Genomic DNA, 14,888 nt, shown 5'->3' on the forward strand with positions numbered 1-14,888 from the left:
GTTCACAGACAAAACATACCAGCGTCAGTATTTAGTAATAATATAACTGTCTGAAAGGGACCATTCTAACTAACAAGTACTTTTACTTTAATACTTTTGTGCTTTTACTTGAGTTTAAACTTGAAAGTATGACTTTTGCTTGTAACAGAGTATTTTTACTGAGCAGTATTGCTACTTTTACTTAAGTAATGTAATGTATGAGATACTTTTTTTTTTTGAACCTCTAAACAAACTCTCCTTTTCTGTGAAAAAGCAGGCAGTATAAAAGTCTCTGGCAGCTTTCCAACTTTTAACCCCTTGTTCCTTGTCAGCCATGATTAATGGCAGACTAACTATCTGCTAGCTTGCATTGCCGCTGGTGCCATTGTCTCCTGGATACATAATGAACTCTGACAAGTCTTTTGGGCCCTGCAGTTGATGTTTTCATTAAATGCTGCAACAGTGACTCCTGGAGGTAGAAAGGAAATAAATATAACAACACTTTCCTAATCAAGTCCAATCAGTATAATCAAACACTGCTGGACTCAAATGAAGGTGTAGAACCATCTCAAGGATGATCAGAAGAAATAGACAGCACCTGAGTTAAATATGAGTGTCACGGCAAAGGGTCTGAATACTTATGACCATGTGATATTTCAGTTTTTCTTTTTTAATAAATTTGCAAAAATTTCTACATTTCTGTTTTTTTCTGTCAAGATGGGGTGCTGAGTGTACATTACTGAGAAATAAAATGAACTTTTTTGATTTTTGGAAAATGGCTGCAATGAAACAAAGAGTGAAAAATTTAAAGGGGTCTGAATACTTTCCGTACCCACTATATCTATCAAACACTGCACATCATTTTAAGTCACTTTTCACAGTATCAAAACAACAACCACCATCACTGGATCTTAGCATCTCACAGACTTAAAATGGCAGATACATTCATAGACATATTTGAGAAAGGCTTTCCTGGGGGGACATAGTGACGCTGCAGGGGGGGGCATGGATGTTGAGCAGTTCTAAAGTTGCATGAATATGATTCATGTGGTGGCATAAACAAAAAAAAGTGTAGTGTTGCTAGCAAGGCTATTTTGTCTATTTGTTTTGTTTTATTTCAATCGCCTGTGTTGTTAATGATTGATAAAAATCCTTTTGCTGGAGTCGGGGGGCTTGAACTTTTTTCGGCTTATAAAGGGAGGTGTGGCAGAAATAGTTTGAGAACCACTGTATTAGACAAATACGCTCCACTGTTATCCCATTACAGGAAGTCCACTGAAGTAGCGTATTTTTAACTTGCACAGAATGTCAAGGTGTTAAACAGTTTCCTATGATGTACACAGTAATGTGCATACTAGGAAGACCAAGGAGAATAGAAACTGGATCTAATTCAAGGTCAGTTCCCAACATGTTCTGCATTTCATACAGGACAATTTCCCAGCATTTTTGTGATTTGGTACAGGACCAAAGATAATGTGTAAGGCTGCCAGTATTTGTTTAGCATTTAAGGCACGGTGAGGAGATAGTGGGCTTACATTTGGAGAGACGATAAATATTCTCTGTGTTGTATTTGGAGTTGTGATATCCTGGTTTAGATACATATTGTTATGTTTTATTGTGCCAGATATCTTTCCACATATCTTCTGTAATCTCTACACCCAGTTCCCAAAAACCAAACAGCAGGATGTTTTTTTTTCTTAATATAATGCCTGAAGGATAAAAATGCCCTTTGAGTCCCAATATAGAAAATCAGGGTCCTTAATGATTAGAGTAAGAGTGATTGTTAACCTTCCTTCAATACGTTGTACTGCTATAAAATTAACCCCTTTAACAAGCAATATATATATATATACAGGCACTCAGTACAAGATCAATAGAGGATGGGGTCTACCACACCAGGCATGACCACAGGTGCAGACTGTGCAAAGATGCCCCTGAGACAGTGAAGCACATAACAGCAGGGTGTAACATGCTGGCAGGAAGTGCGTACATGGATAATAACCAGGTAGCTGGCATAGTGATTGAATAATTGATCTCTTTGGGATGTGAACAGTTATTTAAATGAAACTATCTGAAAGGTTCAGAGGGAAAAGCACCATCAACAACTCAGAGGCATCTGAGACATGGTAAGTAAACCAGCCACTGGTTTGATCTTCAAAAAACTGTACAAACATTTATAATTAAATTTAAAAAATGTATAAATTAAGTAATTAATACTATAGTTGTCAAATAAACATACTGGACTGAAAGTACAATGTTTCCCTCTGAAATTTAATGGATAGTAGAGTAAATTAGCACATAATGAAAGTAAAGCCACAAAGTCACAAACTGTAAAATAAATGTAGAAAGTAGCATAAGATTGGAATACCCAAGACCGTAGTTTGTGGAAGAAGTAGGATACTATCTATTTTACTTTAGTAAAAGTGGCAACAGGCCTCCTACGGTGTTGAAATACTAAGTAAAGGTAAAGGGCCTACATACAAATTTTAACGCAAGAAACAGTATAACTATTAGCATCAAAATACTCTTAAAGTACCAGAAGTAAAAGTATTCATCATGCAGAATGACATGTTATGTTAATATGTATTTCATGTTGCAGCTGGCATAGGTGGAGCTCAGTTTTATTACTTTATAGATGGCTGGGTAGCTTGTGAATTTGGCCCCAGGATCATTAAAGACTTATCTTAACTGATAATAATACATCATAATATATTTGATGATTATATTTTGTTACTAGAAACTGCTGTTAGCAAATAAATGTAGTGGAGTAAAAGCACAATGTTTTTCTCAGAAATATTTAAGTACAGTACTTGAGTAAGTGCATGGGGTTACTTTCCATCATTGCATTTAGCTGATAATACGTCTGTACTATAGACGTATAAGTAAGATTTTGAATGCAGGCCTCCCCCCACACACACTATTTTGTACACTGAGGTGTTGCATCGGGTTACTTCCTCCATGGTGGTAACACACTCCCGAAACTACATCATTACAACCTGGACTCCGCTGCCCTCTGCTGGACGTCTCTCTCAAACTGAAGTTTTCCGACTCCACAAAAGTTTTGCAGGAAGTCGAGAAACAACTATAAGTGTTGGGAAGCAGCTTCTACTAAAAGCCTGTGGGCGCTGGGAGGCTGGTTACGCAAAGGTTTTACGCAACCTTGTGAGAGCTTTCTTTTAATAGTTATGTGTGTTTGAAAAGTATTTCCCTCCTTTTTTATTATATGATAATGTATGGTTGCATTTTTTTTATCACACAATTGGAAAAAAGTTGTTGATCCCAGCACGAGTCGGATTCTCTCTTGTTGTTCCTGATGTTGTTCCCTGCTGCTCCCTCCCCTTTCCCACCGGCTCCTCCTCTGTCTGGCTTCTCGGTCCATCGAGCGATCTTCCCAAACTTCCCGTGCCAAGGCTTCCTGGAGCTATTTTATGTATGTGGCTCAATGCCGACAGTTGGAACCAATGGCGGAGGCGTGTAAGATATGAAATATAAAATATGGTACTGACGACCGAGCAGGCAGACAGACCTCTGACCCCGTTATCCCAACCGGAGCAAGTTTTCAGCAAGGACTTCCGCGGGAATCGGTCGACGTAAGTCTGGATAAGATGGAGAGGAAGGGCCCGGTTTGGCGTTTCAGGCCTAATGCGTTGTGATTATTTGCACGCTTATCCTGCTTTGAATTAAGGGGCTGTGCTGACCTTTAATGAATGCATGTGACACCTACGTGGCACGAAAGCGCAGACAGGACTGAACTTTTCATACTGTGTTCTTGTCTTGAATGATGGCTGCCGGTCGGCTTTTGTGCAATCCTTGGAGAGGTTGTGTGTTTTTCTGCACAATGAATGTGCTATGACACGTTTGACATTCTTGTGCAAGTGGTGGATGTACAGGAAAGACAGAATAGCGTGTTGTGTAATGTGCGCAGGTCTGAAGTGGAGAATGGAGGTGAGAGGAGACAAAGGAGGCGTGGAGGGTCACCTGCAGACCTGCAGCTCTGTCTGGACACAGAAACAGAGCCCTCAGGGAGCAGGAAGAAACCAGCAAGCAAAAGGTGAGGAAGGTTTTCTTGTCCTCTGTGTTGCTGCTCATATTATAAACCTAATATAAACACTGTAGCATCAGTCGATTATTCGATGGAAGGACAGACAGTCGTTTAAGTCATTTTCCAAATTCTTTCCAAATGTTTTTCCTAAAAAGATCCAAATGTTTCACTTCCAGCTTCTTCGATGCAGGATCTTTCTCTGTTTTAAATCACTGTGGAAATAGAATATTGGACTGTTGCTGGTGGCACAAAAAAGAAATTTGAAGAGGTCACTTTAGACTCTGAGAAAAACTATGATGATGATTATGATTAATTTAATTCCTTAAACAGGTATTGGCATTGAGAGCATGTGTCAAAAATAAGTATATTTTAAGCATAGACAGACACAGAAAATACACACACACACACGCACACTAGACATTAGTTTCACTTTAAGAAAAGCAAACATTTAAATGTAATTTGAATTTAATTTAAATTTCAATCGATTAAAATTAATCAGTAATGAAAATTAGTTAGTGTTAGCATTATTTGTAGCCCTAAAAACTTCTAAAGCTTAGCTAAATATTTTGAAGTGCAAAGACAACTAGATTTAATGTAGGTACCTTGATTCTTACTAAATCTGAACTTTCAAGTGTTTGGATTGGTATCAGCCGGTTGTATAAAGCTGTCAAAATGGTGATATATATTATTTTATGTAGTCTATTAAAATCTAAATTACCACAGAGTAACACCCTGAAGAAATAGAAAAAATATAATAATTATTTTCTTGAAAATTAAATCACATCATATAACTGGATTTATTTGAACTAAAGTTGTCAGTAGACATTATGTTTTTTCCTTCACCTTCTGACTGTAACACAGTAATTCCACCTAACTACCTGCATGATCAAAGTGCTGTTTACAGATCTTGCTGATGCTGTGTAAGCAGTGGTTACATAACCACAGCTGACACCATGCAAAGCCAAATGAAGCACATGTACTTTTGACAAATAATGTTTAGTGTGCATCAGTAGTGAGCAAGTAAATCATGTTTTATCATGAGTTGTAGTCCTCTCCTCGCCACATACTGTAAACATAAACACTTACCTTTTATTTGTCAGACTGAAACCTGTGCAGCTTTCACCAATGCTGAGTCCAAGTGACTGTGAAACAAAGTCTGAGAGGAATAAACCCAGCCATGTAAGGACACACACTCATCTAACGATTTTCACCAAACTATGTACAAATTTTACACGTTTTTGCAATCTAGTAAGAAAAACAAAATGTCTTTGTTGTTCTTTTCAGTTATCAAAGACAAACGCTCATTATCATAAGTTATTCAAGGAGGTCAACAAAGATGAGTTACTCAAACAAAGTAAGTATCAGATTCTCTTTTCACATGAACGTGAGAAGCAAAGAAATATTAGATTTTTAATCTAAACGTGGAGTATTGTTTGTGCCAACAGGTTACACTTGTGCCCTGCAGAAAGACATTTTATATCAGGGGAAAATGTTCGTCTCTGAAAACTGGATCTGTTTCCACTCCAAAGTCTTTGGCAGAGATACCAAGGTATGATACTGTGAAAACCTACTTTAATAATGGAACTCTTTTACTGTAGTGCCAGTGGACGCTGTATGGCTGAATTCTCTGGTGTACATAGTGGTGTTTTCTCATTTCCAGATTTCAATCCCTGTGGTGTCTGTGACGTTTATTAAAAAAACTAAAACTGCATTATTAGTGCCAAACGCCCTTGTGATTGAAACTACAAGTTATCAGGTAAGAAGATTGTTGACACAATCATTTTTTCCCCTTTCAACATGAAAGTGATTCTAAATGACTGTTTTCCAGCACGTGTTTGTGTCCTTCCTCTCTCGAAACACCACCTACAAACTTCTGAGGTCCGTCTGCGTGCATTTGGAGGTAAGTAACATCTAAAAGCACTCATCTTTAACATAATCTAATTCAGTGGTTTCTTTTTGAATTTTTCCAAAACGAAAATGAAAGTAGATGACAGTACAGAAAATGAATCGATAACCAATTTTTTAGTATAAGCCCAAATATTAAATAGTTAAAGTTTTGTGAGGATTTGCTGCCATTCACTAGTTTATTTCACACTAAATTTAAAATCCTTGTTGTTTCGGACTGTTGGATAAACAAAAATGCAGTTTGAAGACATCACCAAGGGTTCTAGGAAATTGTGATGGGGTATCTTTCACTATTGTCTGTATGCTAAACAGGAAGCTAACGCCAGCAGCCAGTTAGCTTAGCTTAGCACGGAGACTAGAAAGAGTGTGAAACAGCTAGCCTGGTTTTGTCCAAAGGTACACATAGCCCTGAAAAATCTCAAAAAATCCACTGCACATGGAAGACAGTGGAGCATTTAGCGACTGAAGGGTGAGATATTTCCCTGAGGACGTGGGGCGGAGGTCAAAACCGAGCTAAAAGGGGAGCGAATCATGAATGTCTGCTGGGTTTCTAAATAGGCAACTGTTTGTTAGCACGCTTTCCACAACTAAATAAATAATAATATTCCAGTGTTGTGTTTATAGCTTGTTCTGCTGCTCCGAAGTGGCAAAAAACTATTATACTATCACTATTTTACTTTTAAAATACTAGTATATTTCCTTCTGCATACTAATGTGCGCCCTATGTCATTCCAGGTGGATAAGACTTGTAGCAGCTCCAATTTTTCCTCTGCTGAAAACAGCTTCAGAGTGAAATGCCCACCGTCGATTCCTCTGGTCAGTCAGGGATCTGTGCTGTGTTTTTGTACTGGATGTATTTATTGTACACAAGGAGGTTTTCTTTTCTCCATTGTGATAAAAGGTCTATAGAAATGCTTTGTTCTCATGTTATACAATACCCACCCTGTATGTGGTATCCATTGTATATTTTCCTGTATGTACACTGCAGGACTTTTCTGGAGACTTCTCTGACCTCGATGGGGTTGTGCAACAAAGACGCCAGGAGATGATGGAGAGCAGCAGCTCCGGTTCTCAAACTCCAGATTATGACAAAATAACTGGTGTGTGCGCCATCTTTAACCGTCTATGTATACTGTTACCCTTAACAAAGCTGCTATATACTTCTCTCCAAATATGCATAGAGTGTCAGATATCACTGTAGCTCAGACAGTCTTTAGTTTGCAAATCGCTGGAGTTAAGCCAAGTGAAATTTGAGCCATTGAGGCTGTGGTTTTTGTTATAGCGAAGACAGTTGGCGTGAAAACAGCGATGAATGACATCTTTAGGTTACTGTTTATGTCAGCCAAGCTACTGTAGTGCACTGCAAGGATGTTTGTGATTCTATTGCTAATATTTACCCATGCGCAGCTGGAGTCACAGGATCTTTCTGTTTATTTGAGCAGACTTCACCAGCCTCCCAGACACATTTCTAAGTGCTGTGAAGACCGGAGAGGTTTCAGTCCACGCAGATATTCACCTCCAGACTCCAAGCCCAAAACACGGAGACGCCCTTAAGAATGGTAGTTTAATACTGGATCTCTTTAAGCAAGGAGAAGCTTTGTTAATAATGTAATCAGTAAAGTAATCAATCTATATTAGAAATAGTTTGACATTTTGCCAGACACTTTTTAGTCACTTTCTTTCTGAAAATTACATCAGAAGATTGATACCACTCACATGTCTGTACAGTAGAAATGAAGCTACTGGCACCTGGTTATCTTAGTTTACACTAAACTTCTGTAAAACCACAAAGTGTCACTTATACACTTACTTTTACAGATTAAATAAATGAACTATAAGGTGTTAATCAGTCAGCTTTTGGTGTGCTCATGGTCAGATTTTGTTACCTTTAGACACAACCAGGCTAGCAATTCCCTGTTTCCAGTCATAATGCTAAACTAAGTTAACCGTCTCCTGGCTCCTGCTTAATTACCAACTTGAGTGTTGTTTCAATCTTCTCATCTAACACTTGGAAACTAGAAAAGTGTATTAATTTCCCAAATTGTCAAAATATTCTTTTAATGTTGCAGCTTATTTATTTGTTCTCAATAAAGTAAAGTTGTACTACTAGTAACATATACCAAAGCAATAATTCTCTTTTTGTTTGTCCTTCTAGGGTCTACTAAATCAACCACACTCAAAGACAAATCCTCACAGCCCATGTCGTTACACGCCATCCTCCTTATCTATTTGTTTCTGTGAGTAACCTGTCATTATGTGACACACACACACACAACAAGCCAGACACACAAGAAGCCAGAGTGCTCTGTCAAGTTCATTTCCATAGTTTGGGCTTGTTAGCAATTGTTCTGTGCGGTTGGGATTTTGAATGTTCACCTGGCAACTGGTTTGTGTGTCTTCACAGAGTGAGCGTGCTCGTCCTGTCCACCTGCTACATGGCTTTCAAGATTGTGGCTCTTGAGCATCGTTTGAACTCCTTGGTGTCACTGGGGGAACACATTCGTAATCAGTAAGAGCTAGACTCACATTTAAATTTAGAGTGCACTGTTCCTGATAATCACTTAGGTAGTTTTGGTGTCAAAGATAACAAATGATGAACAAATAACTTTCAAATGTACTCGTGCTGTTTTTTGTATTTTGAATTTGCAACATCACACTTTATTTGGTTAATGATTTAGTGCAATTCTTGTGGCAGAAATGGTGTGAGCCACAGGTCCCAGGATGGAGTCAATGCTGAGATATATGGAGAACTGACTACCAACTTGTTAAAGCTAGAAAAGGTTTGTTTTTATATGTATGTATTTTATGGTAAATAGTTTTTCCGCTCCACTGACAGTTCACTGGTCTGTTGTATATCATATCATATATCAATGTTATGAATTGATTGACAGGATTTAATTTTACTCTGTTTAGCCAAGGAGGGTGTTATCTCTGACTAAAGGGCAGCTGTTAACTGAAGTGTGAAGTGGCAGACAACATGGAGTGACTGGAGTGCTCACTACATAAACAAGATTATCAAGTAGTTTTGTTATAGTCAAGGAATAGTTTCACATTTGGGGAAATATGCTTATCTTTTTATGGCTTTCTGGCCAATAGTTACATTAGAAGTTTGATACCACTCTCATGGCTGAACCAACTGTGGTTCAGGAGGTAGAGCGAGTTGCCTGTTAATCGGAAGGTTGGCGGTTCAACCCGAACAATCCCCGGCTCCTCCACCTCCAGGCTGCATGTCAAAGTTTCCTTGGGCAAGATACTGAAACCCGAATTGTGTATGAATGTGTGCAAATGGAGGAGCACTTAGGCTCAGTGTGTCAATGGTGAATGTGATGTAGTGTAAAAGCACTGTGAGTACAAATACAGAGCATTTACAGCGTAGCTCTGTCCACAAAACCGACTTTCCAGCACCTCTATATTTTACTAGTTAAAATGTTATCTATTTTGTTTCATCCGTACAATAACTAAAGTGTAAAAACAACAAGATAGAGTCTCTGCTGGTTGCCTAACACTGTTATGACAAGACTCCAGGAAGTCATTGTTCCCGGCCCCGGAGTTTTTAGAGAGACCTGTTACAGAAGTCAAGTCTACTGAAGATAAATGCGTGGAGAAGTTTTTCTAAATCCTGCTGATTATTGATACATTCTTAAGGTGTTTTGTAACTATCTTAATGTGGATGTTAGAATTTATTTATTTGTGGTCTGTTTGCGACAACTAAACATCAACTTGTAATCGTTCTTGGTACAAAGACAATCATTTCAGCTTTATTTCATTGATTTGTGGCCTGAACTTCAGTACTCGTATGGGACCAAAGTCTCCTGGTCATATCTTAATATAAATCTGTGGGTCGTCTGCATAACTAAAGTAAGCTATTTTGTAATCTGAGCAAGTGGGAGCATATAGATGGTAAGCAGAAGATGCCCGAGAATGGTGCCTTGGGGGACTCCCTAAGTTATTTTGTTAAGTTCAGATGTATGATTAACGATTGATGCAAAGTAATCTCTGTCTTTCAAATAGAAATCAAACATTTTCAGTTGGTGGGAGCAGAACTTTAAGAGTGCCATTATTAAAGAAGAGGCATATTGCGGGTAGTAGAAATGCAGCAGGAACCCTGCCTGTCCGAGGCATCTTCTCTCCTGACTGCTCTGATGCCAGGCAGTTGGCATGCAGTAAAATCACATCCAGTTCCTTAATCTTTGATCTTAGTTTGTTAGAGATTTCCTTAAGAGGGAAGCTCTGGGGCGACTGAGGCAAACTTTTGGTGACCTTGCTGGCCTTATCAGTCTCGTCAACCCAGCTGGAACAGAGCTGTTCTCTGTTTTTGTTGTCTTTCTTATCTATAAGGTTGGTGTTACAGAATGTTTTCTTTGTTGGGGTGGGGGCAGATGACGGGGCAGTGACCGGCGGGGGAATTTTTATGCCAGCGCCTCCATTTAATCAGTGAATCCCAAAAGGGGTTAGGCAGAGGAGAGAGAAGGGAGGCAGAATTAAGGAGCTGATCCATGAGCTGATTCTGGCCGCAGGTTTTTCCGAGCCATGTATTGAACCTGTTGATCTCTCTGCCAACTGTTGGCACTGGTCCATGGATAATCTGTTTATTTATCAGTTGATTATGTTCCTGATAGTGGTGTTTTCCACAACCACAGTTAAAGGTTGAATCGTCTCTTTAGATGTTTTTTTCCCCCTTTGCTCAATATGATACATTTTCTTCTTTTCAACTTTTCTGTTTGCTGGCACTCTTCAGAATACTCCAAACTTATCATTTGTCATCTCCACATCTGTCTCATGGAGATTTATTGATGGTTCAAACCTGTTTTCTAGTTGTAATGTCGAGGGTGACTGTTGTTTGTGTTCATGCCCACATTTAGCTGTCTGCCAGATGTTCGGGTCAAAGTTTGCTGAACAAAATCCATAAATTTTACCCTCTGTGGGAGTGCAGTCTATCTTTAGGTTTCATCTAACTCTCAAGAAAGTAAATAAGCATATTTCCCAAAATGTTGAACAGTTCTCTTAAGCTGGACTATGTTATGGGGGTATTTAAAGTAGTTTTTGGTGATAGTAGTTTAATATGATTTTACTGTGCATGTTTACAGATATCCTTCATTTTTGAAATCCTAGATTCAAAGAAACCTCCAGAAGCTACTTGAAGAGACTTAAGAGAAGACTTTTGGCCGGTCCAGACAGAAGCTTTGTAGAAATGCTGATTTATCACTAAAGATCAGCAGTGATCGCATTTGATTGTGAACTGTTACTTAAATTGTGCAATAATAGCTTCTTTCCCTTTTCCACTCAGGACTCTTTCTCAACTAAATGTTGTGCTGGAGGGTGAACTGAAGCAGCGTGTTAGTGTGCCAGTGTTAGTGAAGAGAAACTTTAAGCATGTATGTAGTATTTATCTGAGAGCTTTTATTTTGCATTTCACAAATTGGATTTTAAAGGTCCAAAGGTCTTATTTCAATGTTTTCAAAACATTCCTTAAAAGGTCAACTTATGCTGTTTATTTGTCTTTTGTTAGAATTAAATTCCCAGTGAATTATATATTTATATCATGTATATAATTCACACAGCTAGAGATGTCTGTACAATATCTTTTAATTACATTGATGGGCAATTTCTTTCAGCGTGTGGTATCTAAAGATAGAAGTTGTCAGGGTTACGTGAGTAGAGGCTTTTAATATATTTTTTATGGTAAATGTGGCCTAACAACCATATAAATTACAGGTTTATTTTAGAGCTTCTCAACTGGTCATAATTTAAACATTTGTTCTGTTACCTTAAACATTTTCACTAAAACTTAGATTTTTTTGTTGAGTGTTTGTGTACTAAAAGGACAGTCGATCATTTCAGGAGCAGTAGAAATGTATCAGCGTGTGTTTTTAACTATGGTGGTGTGTGTTTACATTTAGATCACAGACTGTGCCTTTTAACTATTGTATGTATGGCAGTCCTGAAATAAATGTCTCTCATACTGTGGCTGTTGAACTTTTCTTCGAGAGCGTTTGTATTTACTTAGAGCAGTGAGGCGCTCACCAGGTCACACACTCGGGTGACACACCTGCAGAGCGTATCAAAAGTAAAAGTACTCATTATGCATACGTGTCAGTGTTATATATGTATTATTGATTTGTTACTGATACATTTACCTATAAGTAGCATTTCAATGCTGTAGCTGGTCTGGGTTGAGCTTATTCTAACTTGTTATTATACAGATTTGTTGTTAAAGCAATAAAAATACATTATATTGTATTAATAATAATAATAAATCATATGTTTTGTATGTAAAATCTTAAAGTCCATCCACAGAGGTGAGCATACAAACTGCGCTTTACTGACATCTATCTCCCTTCTGTTGGTTTTATTGTACTTTTTATTGTGCATTAGCGTCACCCAACTTACACCTGACAAGAGGTCTAATCATCCAGAATGATTGAAAACACCTGTGTGGGTGTCAGTGGTGGAAAGTAACTCAAGTACTGTAATTAAACACCAATCTGAGGTATCTGTAATTTACTTAAGTATTCCAATTTCATGACACTTTAAACTTCTACTCCACTACATTTACCTGACAGCTGGAGTTACTAGTTACTTTACGAATAAATATTTTACATACAAAACATACTATGGACTTTTTAACCATGACCCCGGTTGCCCCGGCCTTTCTGTGTGGAGTTTGCATGTTCTCCCCGTGTCCGCATGGGTTCTCTCCGGGTGCTCCGGCTTCCTCCCACTCTCCAAAGACATGCGGACTAGGTTAATCGGTCCCCCTAAATTGTCCTTAGGTGTGAGCGTGAGTGGTTGTTTGTCTATGTGTGGCCCTGCGATGGACTGGCAACCTGTCCAGGGTGTACCCCGCCTTTCGCCCGATGGCAGCTGGGATTAGCTCCAGCCCCCCGCGACCCTGTACGCAGGATAAGCGGTTGATGATGGATGGATGGACTTTGAGCTTGTAACTATAATACAGAATACATGTATTGATAAAGGAAATAACCAGCAGATATAAAAATAATCATTAGTTTCATCCCAATAAGTTTCACCTCAACCAACTACAAGAGAAAAATGTTGCTCAAATATTAATACATGAGTTATAATAGTAAAAGTCTATACGCTATATACACTTATGGGTCATTTGTATACAGTGAGTACTTTTTCTTTTGATATTTAAGTACATTTTCCTCTACTTCGACTCTACTTCTGTACTTTAGTTAAGCAACATTTTCAATGTAGGACTAGGTACTTTTTCTTAAATAAATAACCTGAATACTTCCTCCACCACTGCTAAGTGTGCAGAGCATTTAATTTGCAAAGTATTACATATAGCTGAATAATCCTGTGAATGTAGTGGAGTAAAAAGTATAATATTTCCTTCTGATATGTGGTGAGGTAGTGGTATAAAGTCGCATTAAATGAAACTACTCATTGTACAAAGTTCTTGCGTAGATGTTCTTCATCACTTCTCCTCTTCAGCTAAACATAAACATGGTCTGTTGCATGGTTCAGTCTATCTCTCTCTCTCTGGTCCTCTTCACTCCCACACTGTGGTGAGTCATTCTCATTTTTTTCCAGTTCCTGATTTATTCCTTCAGTGTCATTTTGGAAAGTATTTGTGTGTGTTATGTGATCATGCATTAACAATCACCTCAACACATAGTTTGTCATGTAGTTTTCAGTTAAGGGTCCACGGGATGTACACCATAACACATGCATCTGTAAAATAAGAACCTAATCCAATGCAAAAGCCCAACTTGGTGATGTATAAAAATAGTAATGGAGGTATATTGTTATAAGGATGGCTAGAGTGAACTGTAAATGGTTCATAAATCATTTATTAACAATTAATAAAGCCAACTGTTACAACACACAAGCACTAAGTGGTGAAAAGTAACTGTACTGTAATTAAGTACCATTTTGAGGTAGTTGAGTACTCCCATATGCTATATTATACTTCTACTCCACTTCATTACTAAGGCAAAAAATAAAGTACTTTTTACTTCACTACATACATTTAATTTGCACGATTCAGATTATTATTTATATATTAGCCCCACCTTTATCAGCTGCTTATGAATGCCACACTTCCAGTAATATAATGCATATTGTTTGTCACAACGTCTGCTCGTTCTTCTCTCTCTTAGCCCATGCCGACGAATTTCATTGCCATTCTCCTTCCCTCCACCAGATGCCCTCAGACTTTTCTCCTGATATCACCTCATCGCCCTCACCTGAGCCTCCGCCGCCCATCTCCCTACCTGCACCTCATTCCCTGCTCACTGTACATATATTGGTCTCCTTCCATTGCTACTTTGCCGGTTTGTCAAAGTTGCAATGTAGCCTTGTGCTTTTAAACCACCAGACCCTGCACCTGTACCTGAATCTGCCTGCACCTGTCGAAATGCCATAATACCTTCTTTGTGGCATCACTGAAATCATCTTGGACCCCTGTTGCCAATCTTACTCAACGTTATGACACTGTTTTATTCTGAAATAAGCCATTTTGCAAAATGAGTACTTTAACTTCTGGTAGCCTACACTTAAGTATATTTTGATTCTAATACTTTTGTGCTATTTGTACTTAATTACAATTTTGAATGTATGACTCAATGTAAGGAGTATTTCTACACTGCGGTGAGTACTTGTTCCACCACTGTCAACAGAAAAGAGTGCCTTATTGTACCCCGTGTAAATAGATAAATAAATATAAATATAGCAGCACATTTAATAAAAAACGATGCAAAACAATGTGCTTGACAAGAGATACTGGTAAAAAGGCAGATGCAAAAAGTAGGAAAACATGTATGCATGCATTTATTTAAAATGTTAACTGAATGTTTATTGTGCTTTTGCCACAAAGCAGCCCGCCCACTGAATTTTGAACCAATGACATGCACGCCTCCACATCTCGTCTGCCTATCAACCCGCGTTCAGCCCCCTGCATGACGTAACACCCAGTCTGAAAGTGCAATGGCGATAT

At 38.4% G+C, this 14,888-nt stretch overlaps 1 protein-coding gene across 5 annotated transcripts; it reads left to right on the forward strand.

Moving 5' to 3' along the window:
* Positions 1–3,088: 3,088 nt before the first annotated feature.
* Positions 3,089–11,893, forward strand: LOC123982246 (GRAM domain-containing protein 2B-like). 5 transcript variants are annotated; one of them, XM_046067676.1, is made up of 14 exons: positions 3,089–3,141; positions 3,905–4,030; positions 5,122–5,200; positions 5,306–5,375; positions 5,467–5,570; positions 5,682–5,777; positions 5,850–5,921; positions 6,662–6,742; positions 6,915–7,026; positions 7,369–7,485; positions 8,082–8,163; positions 8,331–8,435; positions 8,622–8,706; positions 11,014–11,893. In XM_046067676.1, exons 3-14 carry the CDS (start codon positions 5,147–5,149, stop codon positions 11,065–11,067), a joined length of 1,032 nt encoding a protein of 343 aa, XP_045923632.1. In that variant the 5' UTR covers positions 3,089–3,141; positions 3,905–4,030; positions 5,122–5,146; the 3' UTR covers positions 11,068–11,893. The 5 variants fall into 5 exon arrangements, with proteins under 5 accessions (XP_045923632.1, XP_045923628.1, XP_045923630.1 ...); XM_046067672.1 differs by lacking the exon at positions 3,089–3,141 and adding an exon at positions 3,252–3,569; XM_046067674.1 differs by lacking the exon at positions 3,089–3,141 and adding an exon at positions 3,255–3,569 and having other exon boundaries at positions 11,214–11,893.
* Positions 11,894–14,888: the final 2,995 nt, after the last annotated feature.

This window comes from Micropterus dolomieu, linkage group LG13 (assembly GCF_021292245.1).
Source record: "Micropterus dolomieu isolate WLL.071019.BEF.003 ecotype Adirondacks linkage group LG13, ASM2129224v1, whole genome shotgun sequence".
Lineage (NCBI taxonomy): Eukaryota > Metazoa > Chordata > Actinopteri > Centrarchiformes > Centrarchidae > Micropterus > Micropterus dolomieu.

Bases quoted from the DNA above. Each gene is read 5' to 3' on its own strand.
- LOC123982246 (XM_046067672.1), top strand. From the start codon at position 3,475: ATGGTACTGACGACCGAGCAGGCAGACAGACCTCTGACCCCGTTATCC. The intron at 5,922-6,661 runs GTAAGTAACATC...ATGTCATTCCAG, and splicing joins CCGTCTGCGTGCATTTGGAG to GTGGATAAGACTTGTAGCAG. The intron at 6,743-6,914 runs GTCAGTCAGGGA...TGTACACTGCAG, and splicing joins GCCCACCGTCGATTCCTCTG to GACTTTTCTGGAGACTTCTC.